The following is a 24,857-nucleotide window of genomic DNA, read 5'->3' as shown; positions in this document are numbered from 1 at the left end:
TAATTTCAGTTTATTTTTTACAACTACAAGGTCTTAGAGGTTTTTTTCCCCTAATCTGATTGGTCATGTTTCAGAGACCCTTACTTCATACTCATATTTCAATCCTTTCATTTTTTTCAAATATATTAATCAAACTTACTAAAATTACTAAGAAAAACTTTCTGCAGTCTCTAGAAGTCACTGTCTCTTATTTCTGCTGGCTCCTGCTCACTGTGCCATGGTTTTTGTGCATTTTGTGATTTTTTTTTACTATGATCTCAAGTGTCTTGAAATTTTAACTTGCAGACTTTTATTTTTTTTCTTTTATTTATTTTTTATTGATTTACAATCATTTTACAATGTTGTGTCAAATTCCAGTGTAGAGCATCATTCTTCAGTCATACATGAACATATATACATTCATTGTCACATTTTTTTCTCTGTGAGCTACCATAAGATCTTGTGTATATTTCCCTGTGCTATACAGTACAATCTTGTTTATCTATTCTACAATTTTGAAATCCCGTCTATCCCTTCCCATCCTCCACCCCCCTGGCAACCACAAGTCTGCAATCTATGTCTATGAGTCTATCTCTGCCCTGCATTCATGCTCTGTTTTTGTTTTTTTTGTTTTTTTTAGATTCCACACATGAGCGATCTCATATGGTATCTCTCTCTCTCTTTCTGGCCCACTTCACCCAGAATGACACTCTCCAGGTGCATCCATGTTGCTGCAAATGGCACCATGTTGTCAGCTCTTATGGCTGAGTAGCCTGCAGAATTTTAAACCCTGGGCTGAAGGTACATTCCTCCTAAGAGGATATGATTTGATAGATTTTGTAAGGTACCTGAGGGCACTACCAAACAGGGACTATTTAAAATACATTCTTGACTTAAAAGTTTTATAAGACCACATGGTAAATGTGACCCTGTAAGGACCCTTGCTATAAATTCTCAATGAAGATATCTTCTGCCACTCCCCAAATGCCAAGGTCCCAGCTTCATGAATGGGAGGGGTCTCCTTTCAGATTCCTCTCCTTAGGAAAGCTGCAGGCTTGTTTCCTGTTTCCTGTGCCCTATGAGGCTATCAAAAGAGAAGTTCAAAGCCATCCAGTTTGAGCAGATTTCACAACGGTGAAAGCTTACTTTAAAATCTAGCTAACATCTCATTTCCAATTTCATTTCATTTTTAGCCTCTGATTATTCTGTACTTTCTTGCCAGCTCAATGATATATTTTGAGTTTTTATTCAGGATTTTTTTTCTCAGTTGGGAGGGTTATTCATAATCTCTCTTTAGTTTAACCCTACTGCCAGAAATGGAAGTGCTGACTCTACTCTTAATATCTTTCATTTGTTTTCTCTTCTTTACTACTTTGTCTAAGGTTTTTAAATCAAGTCCCTAATTATTCTTACCTGGATTAGTATAATAGGCCCCTAACTGATTATCATTCTATCTTCTACCTTGCTGCTGAGGTTATGAAAACACACACACACACACACACACACACACACAAACACACACTCGTGGTTTAAAATTCTTTAATGGCTCTCTGACACCTACAGTATAAATTCCAGAGCGTGATCAGGCCTCAGCTTATCTCTCTGGCTTTGCCTCTCCTTTTCCCCACCCTACACAATTCAGTATAGTCATACTATATCACGTGCTTGGAATGTCCTTATCCTCCTTATCTCCCCCTTCATCTTGTTCATGCATGCTCAAGAATCACCATAAGTGTTACTTCTGCCAGTTCATGTGCTAAGCATTCTCTACACTACCGCCTCCTCACTCCCACCCTTGTGATACTCTTCTATTATATACATAGATATACTACTAAGCAGTAAGTGTATGCTTACTTTCTGGCTCCTCTGAAAAAGCAGGAGCGTCTTGAACACAGCAATTGGCTTTTGTCTTGGTAACCCCAGCATTCAGCATTGTGTTCACTTGCATGGACCAACATATAATAAACTGACTTAGAACTATCTCAGTACTTCAGCCAACCAGTTAGTATACCAGGGAAAGAAGAGCCAGATTTTGGCCAAAATAACTCTTCTATATCCTTTGAAATTTAAACCACACATATTTATGTTTCACATTTCATTTACAAAGCAATATGGTTACACTGTGGAAATTGCAAATGGCAAATGAGTACTTAGGATAAATGAATTTAAGAAAAAACTTCCAGTGATAGTATCACATAGAAATTTTAAAAGTGCTGTATCTCAAACAATGTAAAGTGAAAATCACATGCTCAAAAAAACTGTCAATGATACAGAATAGCTACAGCTTTGTCAGACAGCTGACAAAGACATATCTAAGATGCTAGTGGAAAAAAGAACAAAATTATTTCATGAAACATGATTGGAAAATAGCATTAATATACTATATTGTGATTAAATGTTAAATTAGTAAGTAATATTAAAAAAGCATCCAATCATTTCACTTGGAATCTCTAGAAATTTACATTAGTCAAAAATCTTTTTTGGGCATTAGACAAATATAGAATTGCCTTTTTTGGAGTGTGCTTTATATCTGGGTATATACAGTAATTTAAGTTACCTAGGGCCAGGGAGGTTTTTTCCTTTAAAGGGGCTTCACATATTACTCAAATTTAAGAAACTTTGTTCTACTCTTCTATCTTCTTCAACTGCAAACCAATCCTACAGTTTCTATCTAATTAATACCACCCCTATCCATCCTGTTCTGTGTCTATTGCTGTAGTCTTTGTTTAAGCCTTCAACATCTCTTACATGAACTATCGGATTTCTTTGCTCTTGGTCATGCTCCTTTTGATCTACCTTCTACGCTGCAAAGGAATGTAAATTTGATTATCTCTCTGTTTCAATAGTTCTGCACTGCTGACTGGAAAAGGTTCCATCTCTCTTGAGCCGCACACAAGACTTCGCCCTTATAAACCACTCTGATTTTATACCCCTCCACTCTCTTCTCACTTCATACTATTCTCTCAAGCTGCAGAGGTCTATGTCATCATCTAGATAGATCCCTTGGTGGTACTTTACAATGCCATATCATTGCATAATATGGATAGTGATAGCAGTCAAATCAGTTCCCTCATTTTTCTTGACTACACACCAAATACCCAACTTTCTGCTAAGTTTTGGACCTTTTCCCAACCCCTTCCCACCCTGAAGTAGATACAGGAATGGTTATTACTTTTCCAGGGAGCCTTATCTCTATCCTAGTCCCTACTAGTTCTTCTATCTTACAAACTTTAAAAACTCACTGAACTGGCCAGTTCTCACATTTCTCATACCAGTTCTAATCTCTGTAAGTTCTCCGTCAAGCTGAACCAAAAGTTCTCAAATTCTAGTATATACAAATTTACATTCTCACCATTAGAAAACACACTTTTAAAAAGTTGTATCTCAAAATAAGAACAAATTCAACTTTTTGAAGGGAAGAAGATCAAATATCTGAATAGCCAACCGTATGTTAGGTTATTAAATACAAACTCTTGGGGCAAAAACAGCACAAATTTGATGAAAAATATCAAGACTCACGTGCTTCCATATTATTACCTCATAAAACCTGAGGCTTTGTTTCAGTGCTTTTCTAATATTTTTACATCGTGTCCAGTTATATTGTGTTGTATTACTGTACTTCTTAAATGTTAGTCTAAAAGTTGTGTCTATTGTACTCCGCCATTTTAATTTACTTTTCTACATAGCAGCTTCTGAAAATTAAAAGGTTCCTATAAGTAAACTACTCCGACTGCTTATTCTAGCAAGAGATGCATGTACTATTACGTTTTGCCTCATAACAAACCCCAAACTAGCTTCTGAATGGCATCTACTGATCTTTTTCTTTTCATAGAATTAAATGGCTGATTTTATACCATTTTGGCTCTTGTCTCTTTAGGTGCTCACATTGCACTAAAGCACCACAAAAAGCACAAAGAACACGCTGATGGGGGATTGAAACTTCCTTCTGCTATAACAGCAATCAACGCTGGCTGCTTTCACTCCTATTGAAATTTATTTGTTTGTAAGGAAATTCGCCTTAAAAACGACCATTGCAAACAGTTGTCATTATCCTTCCACCACCCTCCAACTATCCAACTATCAAAGCTCCAATGCCACCGATACAAGAACCATTTAGAGAATCTGTGGGTTCTGAAGTAAAACAGAAGATACTATAAAAATCAGGAACTTGTTAAACCAATCCTCAGGCAAGCTGGTCTGTCAACAATATGGTCTGCCTACCTCAAAAGTCTTCCTAATCACCTAAAAATGTTTATGCTGCCTAAAACACTATTACTCAAGAGATTAATTTGGGTAAACAAACATCCTTTTCAAAACTATAAACACTTATTGAAGAGTTAAGGATGTATCAACTATTTCACAATGTGAACTAATTCAGTCATACTACTTCCCTAAAACCTAGCAACAATCAATAGAGGGTTCAGATATGAGAATGGAGGGTTGGTTCAGGAAAAAAGGGGTGTAAGTAGCTTTAGCACTTCAAGTACCTTTGGGAGGAGAGGTAAGGAAGGTCTGCATGAAGCATCACATGGCTGGGGGTGAGGGAGGGTAACTTAAGGCACTAAAAAGACACTGGGCTCCTGGGGACAGAGACATCCAACAGTTCAAATGAAGTTATCAAAATTTTTCCTCTAGGGGGAGGGTATAGCTCAGTGATAGAGCACATGCTTAGCATGCATGAGGTCCTGGGTTTAATTCCCATTACCGCCACTTAAATAAAAAATAAACAAACAAACCTAATTCCTTCCTACTCCCTCCCCCTGCAAATAAATTAAAAATAAATAAATAAAAACAATAATTAAAAAAAGAAAAAAAAAAACTTTTTCCTCTGACCAGTCCTATACCCAATAACGAAGAGAAAACATTCTTCATATTCCCTTTTGTTCTCACGTTAGAGAGTATAATATAGCCATTAAGAACCTGGATATTGAATCCTAGTTCTACTATTCACTAGTTGTGTGACTCTGAGCTAGTTACTAATTTCTCTAGCCCTCAGTTTCCTCAGTTACAAAACAGGGATAGTACCAATTTCATGAAGTATTTGTGTGTATTAAGACAATTCATATTAAAGAACTTGGCACAGCTCCTTATCGGCAAACAGTTAACTGTTAATAAAAATAGACCGTCCCTTTATATCTGAAACTAACATTGTAAATTGATTTCAGTAAAAAATAAGAATTAAAAAAAAGAAAAAAAATAGACTGTCCCAAGTTATATGGTACTCAAACTATCAATGAAATCAAGTGAAAAATATCTGAAGTATGAAGTATGAATATTTATATATAGCTATGGAGAAACACATTATGTCAGAGTAATAACCAGAGTAAGACTGTTTTCTTTCCCTCACTCATCTGATGCTATGACTGTGTTTCACTCATGTTACACTCATTTTTTTTAAGTGGTAAAATAAAGAAAGCAAAAAATATTACTCTAAAAAACCCTGAATGTTAAGGATAAAGAATAAAATGATACACAAAAGGGATCTGTTCCAAAGAAATCTGTAACAACTAGACAGCATTCCAGTATGATTGAGAAGTATCAAAAGCTTATGTAGAGACAGAGGAAAATGTAATCAAAGTACAGGTAAGTATTCCAAAATTTCCTAGGTCCAGAGGTCTATTGAACTATAGATTAAAATAGAATTTATTAAAAGGGATTATACAGGGAATGACTTTAAAACACAAAAATAAAGCTATAATAAAGGAATAATAACTGTGCTATTTGGGGGGCAGATGGTGTCAACACTGGAGGCTCAGAATTGCCAACCTATCTATAATCTTCACTTAACCATTTAGTGCTAGAATCTAAGCTATAGGCAGCATATCCTGGAGATGGCCCTATCATATCTGTTGACAATTTGACAGGATAACCTCCATCACTGGAGCTTGTCAGGATAGTGATTTAAGAGCTTTTCTAAAAGAGTCTCTGCCTATGAAGATTTTTTAAAAAGAAGCACATGCTAAATCCTGGCAAGATTGAAGAGGCAGTGTTAGAGAGGGGCCCAAGAAGCAAAGTACACCATTCACTTTCCTAAATAAAGCCAAATTAACTGAGCCATCTGTGCTGGGATAATCAGGCATTCTTAGTTTATCACTTGTTGTATCACTTAGTATACCATTTTAGAAACAGAAGACAACTGAAGGGTAATTAAAGGTTCCAGTGGTTCTTTTTTTTTAAATTGAAGAATAATTTACAATGTTGTGTTAGTTTCAGATGTACAGCAAAGGGATATATATATATATATATATATATATATATATATATATATATATGTATATATGTATATACATGTGTATGTATGTGTGTGTGTCTATAGTCTTTTCCAGGTTCTTTTCCATTATAGGTTATTACAAGATATTGCATATAGTTTCCCATGCTATACAGTAGGTCCTTTTTATTTATCTGTTTTATATACAGTAGTGTGTATGTGTTAATCCCAAACTCCTAAATTATCCCTCCCCTTCTTTCCCCCTTTGGTAACCATAAATTTGTTTTCTATGTCTGTGAGTCTGTCTGTTTTGTAAGTAAGTTTATTTACATTATTTTTTTAGGTTCCATATGTAGGTAGTATCATATGACATTTGTCTTTCTCTGTCTGACTTCACTTAGTACGATAATCTCTAGGTTCATCCATGTTGCTGCAAATGGCATTACTGCATTCTTTTCATGGCTGAGTAGTAGTTCATTATACAGATATATATGTATATAGGTATCAGATGCTCTTTGGGGGGCAGATGGTATCAACACTGGAGGCTCAGAATTGCCAATCTATCTATAATCCTCACTTAAACATTAAGTGCTAAAATCTAAGCTATAGGCTGTGTGTGTGTATGTATCTCACAAATTCTTTATCCATTCATCTGTCAATGGACATTTAGGCTGCTTCCATGTTTTGGCTATTGTAAATAGTGCTGCTCTGAACTTTGGGGTGCATGTATCTTTTCCAATTAAGAGTTTTCCCCAGATATATGCCCAGGATGGGATTGCAGGATCATACACTAACTCTATTTTTAGTTTTTAAAGGAACCTTCATATTGTTGTTCATAGTGGCACCAATTCACATGCCCACCATGTAGGAGGGTTCCTTTTTCGCCACATCCTCACCAGCATTTATTATTTGCAGACTTTTTAATGATGGTCATTCTGACTAGTGCGAGGTGACACCTCATTGTACTTATGATTTGTATTTGTCTCCAGTGATTCTTAATGTCAGGAAGTAGTAGAGGCATTTGGTGCTGTGAGAGATCTTTTTTGGTGTTTCATGATTGTAGAGTAGGGGGCACTACTGACATTTAGTGGAGAGAAGCTGGGGTCCTTTAGTAGGCTGGAAAATGGCCCCTGTCCTCTAAAGACTATTCACACTTTCATTTCAGACTTCTGGCCTCCAGAACTGTAAGAGAATAAATGTGTGTTAAGCCATGCAGTTTGTGGTAACTTGTTACAGCAGCCACAGGAAGCTAATACAAGCGCTAAATCTTCTGTAATGAATGCAACAGTCCTACTCAACAAAAAATTGTCCTAGCCAAAATGCCAACACTTCCGCATAGCTAAATAGAGAAATCGAAAGTTAACTGAGTGAGCAGAGGAAAAGCAAGAAGGGCTAAATGATACAGATGAAATGAACAGTGATAAATTTAATCAAATTATAAATTTTACCTGTATACTCAGAGGTAATAACAACTTCTGATGGGTCAGCTGTAAAAACTTTGAACTCCTATCTTATTACATTCAGATTAAAGAACATACCTTTTTCAAAAGGGGAAGGGGATCTAATAAAACAAATTTGCAGATTTAAATTATCTGTGAACCTGTTTAAATGGGCTTATTTTGAGGTCCCAATATTATAGGTAGCAGCAGGACAGCTTAATCTAACCCAATGTCTTTGTTTGGGCTGCTATAACAAAAATACCACAGATTAGGTGGCTTAAACAACAAATGTTTATTTCTCACAGTTCTGGAGGCTGGGAAGTTCAAGATCAAGGCTCCAGCAGATTTGGTGTGTGATGCAGGCCAGTTTCCTGTGTGATAAACAAATGTCTTCTCACTGTGTACTCACATGGCTGAAGGGCCAGACAGCTCTCTGGGGTCTCTTTTTTTAAGGACACTAATCCCATTCATAAGGACTCCATCCTCATGACCTAACCACCTCCCAAAGATCCCATCTCCTAATATCATCGCACTGGAGGTTAGGGTTTTAAAATATGTATTCTGGAGAGGACACAAAAATTCAGTCTATAACACCTAGGAATCCGCAGCTACGGCAGGAGTCCCACTTTACTATTTCTCACCACATACACTCTTTCTTTATCCATTACCTTTTCTTCCTTCCTTCTGCTTTAAGCTTGCTAATGGCACCAAAGCGCATTATTTACCCAGCTTGTGGCACACAATTTATCAGTGCCATCTCCTTGCTGCTACCTTAGTTCACACTCTCTCCATTAATGACTTGATATAGGAAATAGCCCAAAACCTGTAATGCAATCCATGTCTCCACCACAGCTGTAAGAATGAAAAAACATTCCAAACTTTAGTAGTCCCTTATACTATTCTCTTCACTACTTTCAATGCCAAAAGAACAGTCTCTTCACCACTATCAAGGTATGGTACTGAGAAAATCTGACTGTGTTGCTCCCCTAATTAAAACTTTTCATCCAAGGCGGGGAGGGTATAGCTCAAGTGACAGAGCACATGCTTAGCATGCACGGGTCCTGGGTTCAATTCCCAGTACTGCCTCTAAAAATGAATGAATGGATGAATAAATAAATAAATAAATACATAAATCCTAATTACCTTCCTCCTCAACAAAAAATAAAATTCAGAACAACTCCAAGATTTCTTAACATGGGTTACAAGGCCCTTCCTAATCTGGTGCCCACTTAACTCTTCAGCACCATTTATTGTATCTCCTCCTAGCTATGCTCTATTCATTTGGAATTATCATCAATTCCTTCAACTACTGCCTTTCTCTTCTTGTCTCTATATATGTGTAAGTCTGTCCCTCTCTCCTCCAGGTTTCTGCACATATTTCTCCTGTGAGAAACATCTCTCCTCCAGGTTTTAGCTAAGAAATTATTTCTTCTGGGAAGCCTTTCTTGACCTCCCTCTTTTGTGCTACTATAATAGCTCCTTACCATTATCCCAATGTATTATCATATTTATGTGTCTGTATTCCTGTTAATCTTTAAGTTTTCTGAGGACATACACCATGTCTTATTCATGGTAGTATCCTCAAAATCTTAACCATGCCTGGCACATAGTGCCGTATCAATAAATACTGAATTTATTACTAAGAATCTGTTCACAATTCACCAAAAAAAGTACCACCTCCCTAAATTTCTGCTCAGACTTCATTATCACCTTTGAAATAGTTCTCAAAATTCCAGAAGAGTTTTCTTTTAATATCTAGAACACTTGAAAACACCTTTCCTGACACAGAGAACTTTAAATACATCTTAATACTAACTCAAGAAAAATGCAAAAAGAATATGAATGGTAATTGGCCACAAAGCCAAATACCACAAACACCAGAGTTTCTAATGTCTTTAACAAATATGCATTCATTCAACGATTTGAAAGAAGGATTAAGCTAAGGGGGTTCCATAATTTCACTAAGTACATTCAAGCTTTATGGAATTCTATACTATCAACCTCTGGTACTCTTCTAGGCCTCCACTTTCTATTCCCTCACATTTTGGCTTTACCTGTTGATTGTTTATTTTTACCTCTTCTATAGCATCTATGTATCCCTCATCTCATGAATTATTCTGATTAATCTGTGCATTTTGTATGTGTGTGGCTGGATATCAGCCCAAGCTAGTGTTAATGGGATACTGCCATGATTCAAAACATTTAAAAAACTGTTCTAAAAAAAAAAATCAAAACACTGTTCTTTTGGAATTACCTTTAGATCCAGTGGCATGTTCCTTTCTCATGTTTTGAAAATTGGTATGACTTCTGAAAGTAGTCAGCAGTCATTCAAAGCCATCTTTGAGAGTATCAAGGGAGATGAAACTGAGTAATATTGCAAAATGTGGCAGACTATAAAGTAACAGGACTGGTTTTCTATGTAGCTTCATATAATGCAATGGCACCAATGGTAAAGGTATATAGCTTCTCTGTGTGATCACTTCAAAGACAATCATTTATCTTGGTCATTTGATTATCAAAGAGTCTAATCATAGGGAAAATGTTTATGATATAAAGTAAATTGAAAATTTCAGAATTCTAAATTATGTATACTATGATCCACAATGTAAAAAATAATTTTAAAATAATTTATGAAATTAAATAAGTATGTAAATAAGAATTGGAAGGTAATATGTGAAATAAATAAGATTGCTATTGTGAGAATGAATTAGTGTTTCCTTTTTTCAAAATTATGTCATGGTGATGTGATATATTTTTAAATATCTTTTTAATTTTTAACTTAATTTTTAATTTATTTTAATTTAATTTAGCTTTAATATTTAAATATTAAATATGAAGTCATACTTCATACTCACATACCACACATTTACAGAGAGAAGAGATTTGTTCTATTTAGTGAGAAATAAAACTTAAAATTCTTGCAATTTTTTCTTCTACTTCTAAATGCCACAGAAAAGGTAAGCCTCGCATTTTTGAAAATGCACTACTTTTACCAGAATATTGAGCTTCCCAGTAAGAAAAACCTTTTTGAAATGAGAGCTTAAGTTCTTAAGGCCAGTTTCATCTGGCAACGCACAAATGTCAAATACCTTTTTGTCAGAAATATTACAATTTAAATATATATGGACAGAACCCCCAAATTTCTTAAGATACGTGAAAAGGATATGTGTGAAGGGGTCAATCATGTGTTTCTAATAATCAATTACTATCTTGTTAAAAAATAATTACTAGAAATCCATACTACATTAAGAACAATCTAAGGTACTTTCTCTTGCACACTTCCAGATACCATTGTCTACTGAGGGTCTCCAACTTGATTCAGGAATACAAGGACTTGTGACCAAGAAACAAGCCATGTAGAGTAACAGACACAGAAATAAATCAAATAAGTGAGTCACATCATCTCAACCACATTTTTGGTTTTGTCTATATCCAACAAAAATGTTGCGTTAGAAGAAATAATGCGAGGAGGCTAAAGCAGTCTGAGTTCCTGAAGAGGTGGTAGTTAGCATGAAAACTGGAGTTAAATAGGTGGCATTTTAAACCACCTCTAGAAAATCCAAAGAAAAGATAATCATAATTAGTTCTATACCTGACTCACTAAAAAGATTATTCTATACAAACATAATGCAGCAGTATTAACTTATATACACAGTAATTTTCTAATTTTCCCAATAATGATCTGCTTAGACATTGGGAAATCAATTACATCTCTAATATAATAGTCCAATCACAGAAATTTTAAAATATTAAGAAAAGTTATAATCCCATTCCTCATCCCAATTTTATTATAAATTTTCCTCTACCAACTTTGACGTGATGTTTCATGCCCACAACCTAGACAATGAATGCAACATTCATTTATCACTGCAAAATAAAAAACAGAACTAGCTTTAACTATAAACCAGCAACTCATAAACAACCTGTAGTGGTTAAAATATAAAATTTTACCTAACCAGATCTTGCACGTCAAACTCCAGATATATTAAAAATGGAAATGTTCTCTGTATCTAACAAATTACCAGGTAAAGTATAGATCTGCTAAAGGGAGGGAACTAACATCGTGACCTCCTTCCAAAATGACAAACTAGAACGGCAAAATCACAATCAGGCACATGGAGTACTCTTCTCTCAAATCACTCCACAGAGAACTTCATCATTTGCTCCGCCCTCTAATAACTCATGCAAAAAAAGTTCAGCACCATCAGAGAGAAACAAGACAGAGAATTCATAGAATGGCTTAAGGGCCTTTCCTCCAGGCGGTAAGAGAATCTGCGTGTGCCCTTCGCAGGGGTCCAAAGCAAAAGAAAACCGAGGGTTTGGGGGATACTGACACACAGAAACTGGTTTTCTCTCAAAGAAGTTTCTGCCGTCATTGCTATTTTATCAGCAGGAGGCCCCGGCGCCATCGTCTCAGTCTTTATTATTTTATTATGGGGAGGTGGGAAACGCCACCAAGGGTTCCTCCAGGCCTTTCCTATTAAGGTTGGGGAGGGTTCCCCCTCATTCTTCTCTCAGAACCTCAGTCTTGAGGGTACTCCTGACCACCCCCTCTTTCTGGCGGCCTATCGTCGGAGATCCGTAAAGGCGCTGCCGAACCCACCAACCTCGCCGTTAAGGCGGGAGGGCCCGAGCACGCCAGGGCCACAGCGATGGCTCCGAGGGGCCCAGAAAGGGGAAGGGCAGGCCAGGGACAGGGGGGAGAATGACCTGGCCAAGGAAGAAAGGAAAAAGGAGGTGAGGGGATGCGCTGCACCCCAACTATGCACAGAGAAGAGGAGAAGATGATGAAGGAGGAGGGCGGTGGCCCGGGTGCGGCCCCCCACCTCTCCCGCCCCCAGGTCCCCGGGCCGACGGGGGCGGATGGGCTCGGCCCATTCCCTGAGTCTAGGCTGAAAGGGAAAACGGGTGGGGAGGTCGCCCTCCATACTGTGAGAAGACCGAGAACGAGGGTATGGGGTGCGCGGGGGGGCTGTCTCCCGCCTGAACCCGGAGACCCGACGCCGTCGTCGCCTCTTCTTCAGGAGAGAGGACGGGAGCCGTGGGTAAAGCCCGAGGGAGAAATGCACGAAGGTACAGGGAAGCCCGGGGCAGACCGGGCGCTCGCTCCAGACCCTACTCTCCACCTTCCGGTAACCGCGTCTCTTACCGGTGATGGCGGTGAACTGCTGAATTAACCCCTTCAGCGCCGAGGACGCCGCGGAGCCCCCGTGGGCAGCCATCTTACCGCCGCCGCCGCTGCCGCCGAACAACAACACAGACACACACGGACCGCCCTCCCCCACCTCGCCGCACGGTTTGCGCAGGCTCATTGACCGCCCCCTAGCTCCGCCCCTCCTACCCCGCCCCCCCGCGGCGGTCAGCGCAGGCGCACTTCCAGACCGGTTCGGGAGCGCTCTCCGCTCTCCCGGTTGGCTGCTCGGTTGCTGCCTGCTGCTGCATCCTTCTTTACAACCTCTGTTGCCTTCCTTTCCAAGCTCCGAGGCCACTCTCATAGGCCGATATCACCGCGATATCGGTTCCTGGTTTCCGAAGGAAGCTTCAAGCTTGGCAGGCAGTAGATTCCCTGTCTTTCAGCTTCATAAGCTTTATTGACAGACTCAACTGCCGATGACAGTTTATTTTTTCTTTTTTGCAACTCCGGAGCCCTATGCTAGGTTTCCTGTAGCTCCCATCAAAATACAAATCCTACATCATCGCACCGAAGCGACTTTCGCACCTGTTCTCCAACCACTAAACTAATTGCTTGGCCCGTCCAGCAGAAGTAAACTATTAGAACCCTTCGTGCCAATAAAGCACAGGGCTCAGAGTCTGATACATAGTAGGTTTTAATAAACGATTGTCCAGTCCGCTTTCCTTCAATAAATACGTCAACACATCTCCTCTTAAGGTCTCAGTTTCCTCACCTATAAAATGAGATGTCATTTATGTAAAGAAGAAATGTATATAAGTATACACAATATAGGAAAGAAATGTATAGAAAGGTCACTGGAAAGGTGTCCTCAAATATAATGGTTACCTCTAGAGAGGGGAGCAAGGAGGGGGTGGTGAAAGGGGACTTTGAGGGATTCTTTTATCCTTTATTTTTAGGGTTTTGGGGAGGAGAAGAGGGGAGGGAGGTAATTAGGTTTATTTATTTATTTATTTTTAGAGGAGGTACTAGGGATTAAGCCCAGGACCTCGTGCATGCTAAGCATGTGCAGTACCACTTTCAGCTATACCCTCCCCCTATCCTTTAGTTTTAAAAAATATAATATGAGTATGTTATGTATATGGTTTAAAGTACTTTAAAGAAAACAATTATAGGAGTACATTCAATCCTGATGATCCCCACCATGAGGATAAAATTAAAGAGACTCAATTTAGGTTCTAGCCTCCCACCTCCCACCCACATATTTTGCATCTACACAGGAAAATGGCCCAATAAAAGATGAGTCCTCTGGAGAAATGACCCATCCAAAGCACCTGTAAATGCACTATTGAGGTGAATTTAAAAATAACCAAGTCAAATCAAAGTAACCATAGGGTTATATGATTGGTGTATAAGAAAGCAGTCTCCTAATCAAAAGTATTGTCAGTTAAATGACAAACCTCCCAGGTTGCTACAATGCTCTACGAGGGTTGAGGAAACCTAGGACCCAGTTGCGGGTTGGGGAAGCTGTTTGGTACATATTGACCCAGAGGTGCAAAAAAAGGAAGGGAAAACCAGAGCAAGAAACAGTGTGACATCATCCTTCCTAAAGGCCTTAATCCTAAAGTCTGTGTCACTGTAGCCAACTATGCAAAATCGGACTCCAAATAAAATAGTCCAACACCATTGACTACAAAAACTAGATACAATTATTCCTGCACCTCCATTAAATGAAGAGGCTAACAATGAGATCTGTATGTTTATTTCCAAGGTCTTAGGGTTCAGATATACTGATGTGGTTTTTAGATAAATCTTATGAAAAAGTGAAGATTGTGGCATCCACAACTCTAAAAAAGATTTTGTAGAAATTTAAAAAATAAGCTAAAAGAAAAGGAGTCAGCAAATTAATAACAAAACCTTGAAAAGAGTTTGGGGATTATGAAAGAATATGGAAGATCTTTAGAATCACAAGAAAATGTTTAAATATATCCCCCAAATCATGGAAAATATTTTCTTAAAAACATACATTATCCTCAGAAAGAAAATTAAACTGCAAAAACATTATACATTAAATAATGGAAAATAAAACAGTACAGAGCAAATAACCCAAAGCTAAATGTCAGTTACTATTTGAATTCTTTCGCCAAATTACACTAGGATTTTGTTTTTGTTTTTAGGTCTGGTTTTAAGGCTCCCAGTCTCAAATCAATTTATAACATGTTACTGTAATTTAAGGGAATGACAGAGTAAATGAGCTAGAGGGGATATTCAAGGTAATCTGATTCAACAGTTGTATTTTATTACTGCTGTCCTGAGATTCAAAGAGTTTAAGAGAGTTGTTCAAGGTCACACTTGGTAAGGTAGAGCCTGGAATCCAAATCCTTTGAATCCTAGATAAATATACTATACTTTGATTGTAAAGCAAAATGACAGTATTTTTTAAAGATAATTAGATTACATTTTTTTAAAAATCCAACAATATGCTGTTGATACAAGACATATCTAAAACATAAGGATAAAGAAATATTAAGGGAAAAATGAAAAAAACACACAGAGGTAGTATTTAGGAAATGAAAGGTGGAGTAGCTACATTCATTTCAGATAAAATAGCCTTTAAAGCAAAATGTATCATTAGAGATGAAGGGGGTCACTATATAATGACAAAAAGAACAAATCACCAGGAAGATAAAATAATTCTAAATCTGTATGGACCTAATAACATGGTGTCAAGTGTACTGAAAAAAAATGTTTAAAGAAGAAATGACAAATGACAAATATACAATTTTACAACCTCCATCTCTCAGGCAAAAGTAATAAAGATACAGACAATACATATTCTATTCAAGCACCTGTGGAACAAAATAAAAATTGACCACAAAGCAATTCTCAACAAATGTCAAAGAATCATTATAATATGGAACATGTTCTCTAAATATTGATTAGTTAAATTAGAAATTAGTTTTAAAAGAATAACTTTTTAAAAAAAAATCTCACATACTTGGAAATTAAAAACAAAGTGCTAAATAAGTCATGGGCCAAAAGCAAAATAAAAATGGTGTATCATTTAGGGTCCCCAAAGGTAACAGATGGTCAGGCAAATGATTTTTAAAGGAACACATTTTAAAGATGTGAGTGGGATATATGGGAATCTAGGGACAGTGGAGGATCTGGGACTAGCAACGGTAGAACATCACAACCTTTAGGTCTAAAGGGATAGGAGAGAGGGATTTACTGGAATACCAAAGGAGAATCTTATTTGTAAAGCAGGCCATCTTTTAAGAAGCAGTGACCTTCTGTCAAGGGATGTAACCAGCCTCAGGCAAACTCACAGAGAAAAGACCAGCAGTAAAAAATACCCTGACCTCCCCCTCCTCCTCTCTTCCATCTCCTGCCAGGAACTTCCACTGGCAGAATCCAATTGGAAGACAGAGGACACAGCAGCCTATTGGGCAGAGAGCAGCGTGGAAGGGAGAGCAAGTGAGTGGGTCTGGAGGAGTAAAGGGAAGTTGATAGGCACAAATGGAAAGTGGAAAATATTTCACTGAAATACATATAAGAATTTGTGGAATACAGTTTTAGCAGTACTTAAAGGAAAAAAGTATGTAAACTTAAATGGTTCTATTAGAGAAGGCTAGAAAATGAGCAGCTCAATAACTAATCAAGAAGTTAATAAATGAACAACAGAGGCTAACCTAGGGAAATTTGAAGAGGAAAGTTAGAAATCGATAAAATAGAAAACAAAATACAAAAGAGAGGATTCAAAAAACCAAAAGCTAGTTCTCTGAAAAAACAAATAAAATTTAAACCCTTTCACAAATTAGATTAAGGGGAAAAGGGACATAGTAGATATGGCAGTGATTTCAAAAATAAGAGACTATTATGAACAACAACTATGCCAATGAGTTAGGAAATAGATAAATGGCAGTTTCCTGGAAAAATGTAATTTAGCAAAATTGACTCAACTATGAGAAGACTTATGATGATTAATGAAATTGAATCTGCCACACAAACAAACAAACAGACCCAGATGATTTCTACCAAAAAAGTTAAGTAGATGATCCCAAACTTATGAAAATTATTCCAGATAACTTAATATTGTAAATCAACTATACTTCAATTTAAAAAAATTATTCCAGAGAAAGAAACAAAAGAGACAAATAGCTAAAGAGGCTAGGCTAACCTAAATTTGAAAAACAAACAAAGCAGTAAATGAAAGTTCAGCCTCACTTATGGTTAGCTGAAATAATATTAAACTAAACCAATGTAAACAAAACTGAAAAAACCCTTAATAATCTAGGTAGAGAAAAAACATCCTCCACCTGATAAAGTATGTTTACTAAAAACACAGAGTAAACACCATTATAGTTAATAATAAAAACGTTTAAAGTCAACAACCCAATTTGAAAATAGACAAAGGACTTAAATAGACATTCCTCCAAACAAGATACACAAATGACCAATAAGCACATGAAAAGCTGCTCAACATCACTAACCATCAGGGAAATGCAAATCAAAACCACCGTGAGACATCACTTCATACCCCCAGGGTGGCTGTAATGGAAAAGTCAGATGATGATAAGTGTTGGCAAGGATGTGGAGAAACTGGAACCTCATAAGTTCCTGGTGGGGATATAAAACAATACGGCTGCCTTGGAAAACAGTCTGACAATTCCTCAAAAGGTTAATCGGTTACCTTATGATCCAGCAAGTCCACTTCTAGGTATGTGCACAAGAGAGATGAAAACATGTTTCCACACAAAAACTTGTAACAGATATTCACAGCAGCATCTTCCACAACAACTGAAGTGTCCATCAACGGATGACGGATAATCAAAAGGTAGAACATCCACACAATGGAATATTTTTCAGCCATAAGAAGGAGATATAGCTCAGTGGTAGAGCACGTACTTCACATACTTCACATCCTGGGTTCAATCCCCAGTAACTCTATTTAAAAAAAAAGTTAAAATAAATAAACCTAATTACCCTCCCACTAAAAAAAAGAGTTTAAAAAAACTTGTTTAACAAACAAAAACATTTGAAGTCAAAAACAAGATAGGTATACATTTTATCACTATTTCTATTCAACAATATACTAGATGTTCAAGCCTTAGCAGTAAGACAAGAAAGAATATATAAAAAGTTTTTAAAGAAGGAAAAAGTTATCATTATAGACTATATGAGTATTTACATAGAAAATCTAAGCAAACTGACAAATTTTAGAACAGTAAAAGAGTTCAGGTACATTTCTGGATATAAAACCAACATGCACATTTTAAAAATGTATTTTTAAAGATGAGCAGCAAATAATCTGAAACTAATTTTAAAAATACTCCATTCACAATAACACTAAAAAAAATACATAGGTAGAGATTTAACAAAAATGTGCAAGGTCTTAAAAAATGATAAAGCTTTATTGATAGACATTAAATGAAAGAAATCTAGTAAATCATGTATAGAAGGACCCACTATTATAAAAATGCCAATTTTCTATACATTAATCAATAAATTCAATCTAATTCTAATCAAAAACTCACAAAAGTTCTCAAATATTTTAATGGATAATTTTAAAATTCAAAAACAAAGGATCAACAATAGTCAAGACTTTTAAAGTAGAAGAAAAAGGTGGAAGTTTTGCTCCATTAGATATCAAGAATTATTATAAAGGTTGAGTAACTAAGACTGTGTGGTATTTTGGGGGAATAGACAGAGTACAGAGTGAAGTCCAGAAACAGGCACAAACGTATATGGACACAGTGACAGAAGTGATTTTATAGATCAGTGAAGGAAAGAATGGATTAACCAATCAATGACCCTGAGGCTAAATAAAATAAGATCCCAGTCCCATATCAGATACAAAAATAAATTATAGATTTATTAAAGATTTAAGTGAGAATAGCAAAACTTTACAACTTTTATAATAGCATACGTATAGGGGCTTATCCTGAAGACTCCAAGTCAAACTGCTTTGCGTAACTTAAGGAGGGGATGCCATGCACTTAGTGCTCCAGGGGGCGCCATTCACACAGACCAGGAGGTGATGGGAAAGCCCTGCAGTTCTGTCTCAGGAGGGTCTGATCAAGGAAGGTAAAGATTTCTTAAAGAAAACATAAAATCACAAGCCATAAAGGCAAAAAGTAACAAATTTGACTACATTAAAACTAGAAATATCTGTAAGGTAAGGGGGTGAGACTGAAATTTGACCCCAAAAATGAGCTGACAAGAATTTTGAGGAGTGGTATATACTGCAGCTATAAAAAGAAAATCCAAAGGATAAAAATATCTGTTTTTTTTTTTTTTTTACCTTTCAGGTGAACTGAATGTTATCACCACCGAAAATATGTATTACATTGTGGGACAGGCATTAAGCTGTTTAGAATACTATATATTATATCAGGAAATCTCAACTTACCTGGCTTAAATCATAAAAGTTAGGGCAAGGTCTGTGGCCAGTACCACAGGGCTCCAGGTCTGCTTCTCTCTTGACTTTCCCTCATCTGCCTGAGCTTTGTCCTAAGGTGGTAGCAAGAAAGCTGCAGCAGCTCCAAGCATCACAGTCACATTCAAAGAAGAGCCAGCTTATCTCTTCTGCTGTGTTTGTTTGTTTGTTTGTTTGTTTTAATTGAGAAAGGAAACATTTCCTAGAAGTCCCTTTAGGGACTTTCCTTCAAAATTCATTGGTTTGAATTGAGTCACAGTTTTGTTCCTAGAGCTGTCCCTGCCAAGGAATGTGAGATAAACATAACTGGTTTAGTAAAGCATATGGCTTCGTGGAGGAAGGTGGGTATTTCCCTAAAGTCTGGTGCTCTTTGGAAGAAAGAAGGAGGGGAATGGGTGTTAATTAGTCAATGGCCGGAATCTGCTCCATTCATAAAGCTGCACTCAGAGCATGATGAAATATTCCTCCGCTTCCTTTGCTCTGATTCTACTTTTCCCTAGAATCCCTCTGAGTAATATGTGACCTTTCCAGGTTCTTTGATACCAGGAGAATGGTGTAGGAGTATGTTGGTCATTGGAAACTCCTGTTTCTCAATATGAGATTTTAAAACTGGTATTTTGGTTTAGAATTAGAGTTTTCTGTTCCTACGGTTTTTACTATTTCGCGAATGTTGTGTAAACAGAATATACTGGATGGAGCCCTTTGAGTCTGGCTTCTTTCGTTTAGCAAAATACATTTAAGATTCATCCATGTTGTTGCCTATACCAGTATTTCATTCTCTTTTATTGCTGAGTAGGATTCCATTGTAAGCATGTTTACCTGTTTATCCATTCACCAGTTGAAGGGCATTTGGGTTGTTTCCAGTTAGGGGCCAAAGCTGTTATCAACTCATGTACAGGTTTTTGGGTAAACATATGTTTTCACTTCCCTTGGGAATATACCTGGGTATAGAATTGCTGGGTTATATAGTCAATGTATGTTTGACTTTATAAGAAGCTAATAAACTGTCCAGGAGTTTTTAAATTTCATTTTGGGGAAGACATCTGTCAATCATCACCTCAACCAAGGGATCAAACTAAGCATAGGTCAACTAAGCATAGGTCAACCTGGTATTTTGTATTCCCGATGTGATATGTTAGGAAATACACAGCATCACCTATGACATATTGTCGGCAAAATTGTTAAGTTTCTGGGCCTAATTTCCAGACTACAAGAAATACAGGAAGATCAAGGAACAAGTTAAAGGACACTATGAGGAAGACTCAGGCAAATCCAGACCACAGACATGTCACAAGACAGCGGTGCTGGTCTCTTCAAATTGTCAATGTCATGGGCAGGGGCAAGCAGGGAGTGGGGGAGGGGGAAGCCAAGGTCATTTTCCTAGATGAAAAGGGAGTGAAAAGACAACAACCAAAGCAATGCCTTGATTGGATCCTAGCTGTAAACAAAAACAAAAACAAAAAAACAAAATAGCTTTGAACTTTTTTAGGCAAACTGAAAATTTTAATATGGGCTCAATATGAGATGACATTAGGCAATTATTAATTTTCTTAGATATGATAATGATGTTGTAGTTATGAAAAAAGTGTTTTTATTCCTCAGAGATACATTCTAACATAGTTAGGGATTTTTTTTTTTTTTAAATGGAAGTGCTGGGGATTGAATCCAGGACCTTGTGCATGCTAAGCATGTGCTCTACCATTGAGCTACTACCTTCCCTCCTAGAGATAAAATATTATGAAGTCTGCAGTTTACAGACTTTTTCTTAGTTTTATCTTTTACTGAAGTATAGTTGATTTGCAATGTTAGTTTAGGTGGACAGCAAAGAGATTTTTTTATACATATACATACATATATATACAAATATTTTCAGATTTTTTTCCATTATAGCTTATTACAAGAAACTGCATACAGTTCCCTGTTGCAATTCATTTTTAAATGGTTCAACAAATTTTAAGGTATATAAAATAGCTATGATAAAACGCTAACAATTGTTGAACCTAAGTAGTAGTATACAGGTATTCACTATACTGTTCTTTCAAAACATGATAATCATAGTTATTTTTAAATCTTTGTTTGATAATTCTAAAATCTGAAAACCTTGCATGTGTGTTTATTGTCATTTATCCTGCTTCTCATGCATGATGCCTGGGTTTCTCTGTATGTGCTCAGTTAATTTTTTTAATGCGAGGTGCCTATTTTTTGCAAAAAAATTCATGGGAATTCTTTGAAGTTAAGATTTCTCTAGAGATTAACCTTTGTTCCTGCCAACCATTTAGAGTCACTATGGTAAAAAATTAATAGAAACCTCAATTAAGTAGAGCCTGGAGATCAGAAGGGGGAGCTCTCATGCCCTGCCAAGCAGAACTTGAATGGAAGGAGAAAACTTTTTTCCTGGTGAGGACTCAGCCATTGAAAACCCTTGGACTCTTTATTTACTATAGCCCTCCCAACTTCCTTTTCCTCTCTATAAAAGCTTCTCCTTCCCTTGCTGTGTGGGAAATGCACGTGGCTCACCATGGTTGAACCCCCCTACCCCACCGCCCCCCGCGTTGCAATTCTCTGCTGATCCTGAATAAACCCATCTTTGCCAGAGAAATAGATGGCAGTCTACTTGCTTTAGGCCAACACTACCATACCAGGACCAATTTAAACTAAACTCGTAACTTGAGGGTTTCTGAACCACATAGGTGATATGAACTTGGGCTACAAATCAACATGTGGGAATTGCCCTGGGGCTCCAGCTTCTCAGAGACGGCACCCACTCCCCATTAACCATCATTGAGGCAGCCCTCCATGCAGCCTCATGGTGACAGGGTGTGGAAGTGTTATTTACTTCTGGTTCTCCCTCATCAGAGGGGTCCTAGTGTTTTGGGGGAGTGTTTCATACTATACTCCTTTTAGGGGCTAACTTGTATCACTCTCTGATTTGCATGTTGAAAGTCTAACACCTAACACCTTACAACTTGACTGTGGTTGGAGAGAGGGACTTTAAAGAGGTGATTAAGTTAAAACTTAGGGTGGGCTGTAATCCAATGTGACCGGTGTTTTTATGAAGAGGAAATGTGGACACAAAAGGAGACACCAGGGATGTGCACGCTCAGAGGAAAGACCATGTGAAGACACAGAGAAAAGGTGGCCATCTATAAGCCAAGGAGAAAGACCCCAGAATTAAACCAAACCTGTGGACATCTTGGTCTTGCACATCTAGCCTTAAGAACTGTGGAGAAGATAAATTTCTGTTGTTTAGGCCATCCAGTCTGTGGCATTTTGTTATGGCAGGCCTAGCAAACTAACACAACTCTCTACCTTGCATGGCCCTGGACTTTGTTATTGTTATTGTCAATGGAGGTACTGGGAATTGAACCCAGGGCCTCCTGCATGCTTAATTTATTATTTTTGGTGGGAGGGAGATGGTTAGGTTTTACTTATTTATTTTTAGAGGAGGTACTGGGGATTGAACCCAGGACCTTGGGCATGCTAAGCATGTGCGCTTCCACTGAGCTGTAGCTTCCAGCCCTCTAGCCTTTGACTTCTTTACTCCAGACCCCAAGGGATTGTGAAAATTGAAGCTCAAGTTTGCCAGAGCTAGCAGGTGCCCTCAAAGTGGGGAGACTTCAGTGCTCCCTTTTTCTTTCCAAGATTCCACATTCTCTTGACTTTGGCCCATTAATTCCTTACTATCCTGTCATCTCTTCAATGAATATAAGAAATTTTGTTTGTTTTAAAACAGCATCCAGTATTTTTTATTTGCTTGTTTATTTTTCTTTCTTAAAGCCTTTACTTTTGAGACATGATAGGAAAATCTTACAGGAATACATGGAAAATACATGATCACAGCTGAAGGTGAAGACAATTTAATCAGAAAGCTTTTTACTCCTGTCAGCTGATGCTGAAACTGAAGTTCTGAGTAGAACATGCTGCAGGGCTGAAAAGAACGGTAATTAGTATTCCTCTCCTTCTTCCTCACCCTCTCCTTCAACAGAGCCTATATCAACCTCCTCATAATCCTTCTCAAGGGCAGCCATGTCTTCATGGGCCTCAGAAAACTCTCATTCCTCCATACTCTCACCCACGTGCTAGTGAACAAAGGCACCCTTGGCATACATCAGGTCAAACTTGTGGTCCAGGCAAACCCAGGCCTCAGCAATGGCTGTGGTGTTGCTCAGCATGCACACAGCTCACTGTACTTTGGCCAGGTCTCCACCAGGTACCACAGTGGGAGACTGGTAATTAATGCCAACTTTGAAGCCAGTGGGGCACCAGTGCACAAACTGGATGATGCTCTTGGTCTTGATGGTGGCAGTGGCAGCATTGACATCTTTGGGGACCACATCACCACAGTACAACAGGCAGCAAGCCATGTATTTACCATGGCAAGAGTCACATTTCACCATCTGGCTAGCTAACTCAAAGCAAGCATTGGTGATCTCTGCTACAGAAAGCTGTTCATGGTAGGCTTTCTCAGCAGAGATGACAGGGGCATATGTGGCCAGAGGGAAGTGGATGCAAGGATAGAGCACCAGGTTGGTCTGGAATTCTGTCAGATTGACATTCAGGGCTCCATCAAACCTTAGGGAAGCAGTGATGGAGGACACAATCTGGCTAATAAGGCGGTTAAGATTTGTGTAGGTTGGGCGCTCAATATCGAGGTTTCTACGACAGATGTCATAGATGGCCTCATTGTCTACCATGAAGGCACCATCAGAGTGCTCCAGGGTGGTGTGGGTGGTGAGGATGGAGTTGTAGGGCTCAACTACAGCTGTGAAAACCAGGGGGGCTGGGTAAATGGAGAACTCCAGCTTGGACTTCTTGCCATAATCAACAGAGAGACATTCCATCAGCAGGGAGGTGAACCCAGAACCAGTCCCCCAACCGAAGCTGTGGAAAACCAAGAAACCCTGAAGGCCTGTGCACCGGTCAGCCAGTTTCTGGATTCGGTCCAAGATGAGGTCAGTGATCTCCCTGCCAGTGGGGTAGTGACCGCAGGCATAGTTATTGGCAGCATCTTCTTTGCCTGTGATGAGCTGCTCAGGGTGGAAGAGCTGGCAGTAGGTGCCAGTGTGAACTTCATCTATGACTGTGTATTCCAGGATCCCTGGGCACATGCTTGCCAGCGCCTGTCTCACTGAAGACGGTGTTGAAGTCATCTCCTCCCCCAATGGTCTTGTCACTTGGCATCTGGCCATCGGGCTGGATGCCGTATTCCAGGTCGTAGAGCTCCCAGCAGGCACTGCCGATCTGGACACCAGCCTGGCCAACATGGATAGAGATGCACTCATGCATGGTGGCTACGGGTCAGCAGACTCAGGCAACAGCAGTAGACACTGGGTCCCGGTTACCATACCTGACAACCTAAGAGTTGAGGTAAGTAATGTACTCACATCCAGTATTTTTAGTTGTTCTCTGTGGGACAGTCTATCCAAACACCTCCCTCAACAGATCAGCTTTGCTGGAGCTGCAGCTCCATTATGGGGAGGAATTCATGTACTAAGAATGTCAATAGTCCCAATGACAGAAGGCTTCAAGGACAGAGGGAAGGAGGTGGAGAGAGAGGGGGACAGAGGACAGGAGAGAGGGAGGCAAGTGGAGAAAGAGGGACAGGAGAGAGTAGGAGAGAAGGAGAAGGAGAAACGAAAGAAAAGTCAAGAAATAATAAGA

At 38.3% G+C, this 24,857-nt stretch overlaps 1 protein-coding gene and 2 pseudogenes across 5 annotated transcripts in view; 1 reads left to right on the top strand and 2 right to left on the bottom strand.

Moving 5' to 3' along the window:
• UBXN7 (UBX domain protein 7) overlaps nucleotides 1-12,871 on the bottom strand; it is a 49,097-nt gene extending 36,226 nt beyond the window's left edge. For all 5 annotated transcript variants that reach the window (XR_010384013.1, XR_010384012.1, XR_010384014.1 and 2 more), the window contains exon 1: nucleotides 12,776-12,871. Coding sequence is in view for 1 of the 5 variants with exons in the window: in XM_010994424.3 (XP_010992726.3) it covers nucleotides 12,776-12,848 (73 nt within the window). In the remaining 4 variants the exon portion in view is untranslated. The remainder of the gene's footprint in view (nucleotides 1-12,775) is intronic.
• Nucleotides 11,805-13,507, top strand: LOC116153585 (collagen alpha-2(I) chain-like; annotated as a pseudogene).
• A 9,484-nt stretch (nucleotides 13,508-22,991) lies between these two features.
• On the bottom strand, nucleotides 22,992-24,482 carry LOC105101289 (tubulin alpha-1B chain-like; annotated as a pseudogene).
• Nucleotides 24,483-24,857: the final 375 nt, after the last annotated feature.

Source organism: Camelus dromedarius, chromosome 2 (assembly GCF_036321535.1).
Source record: "Camelus dromedarius isolate mCamDro1 chromosome 2, mCamDro1.pat, whole genome shotgun sequence".
Lineage (NCBI taxonomy): Eukaryota > Metazoa > Chordata > Mammalia > Artiodactyla > Camelidae > Camelus > Camelus dromedarius.
This window is presented reverse-complemented; position numbering and strand designations above follow the sequence as displayed.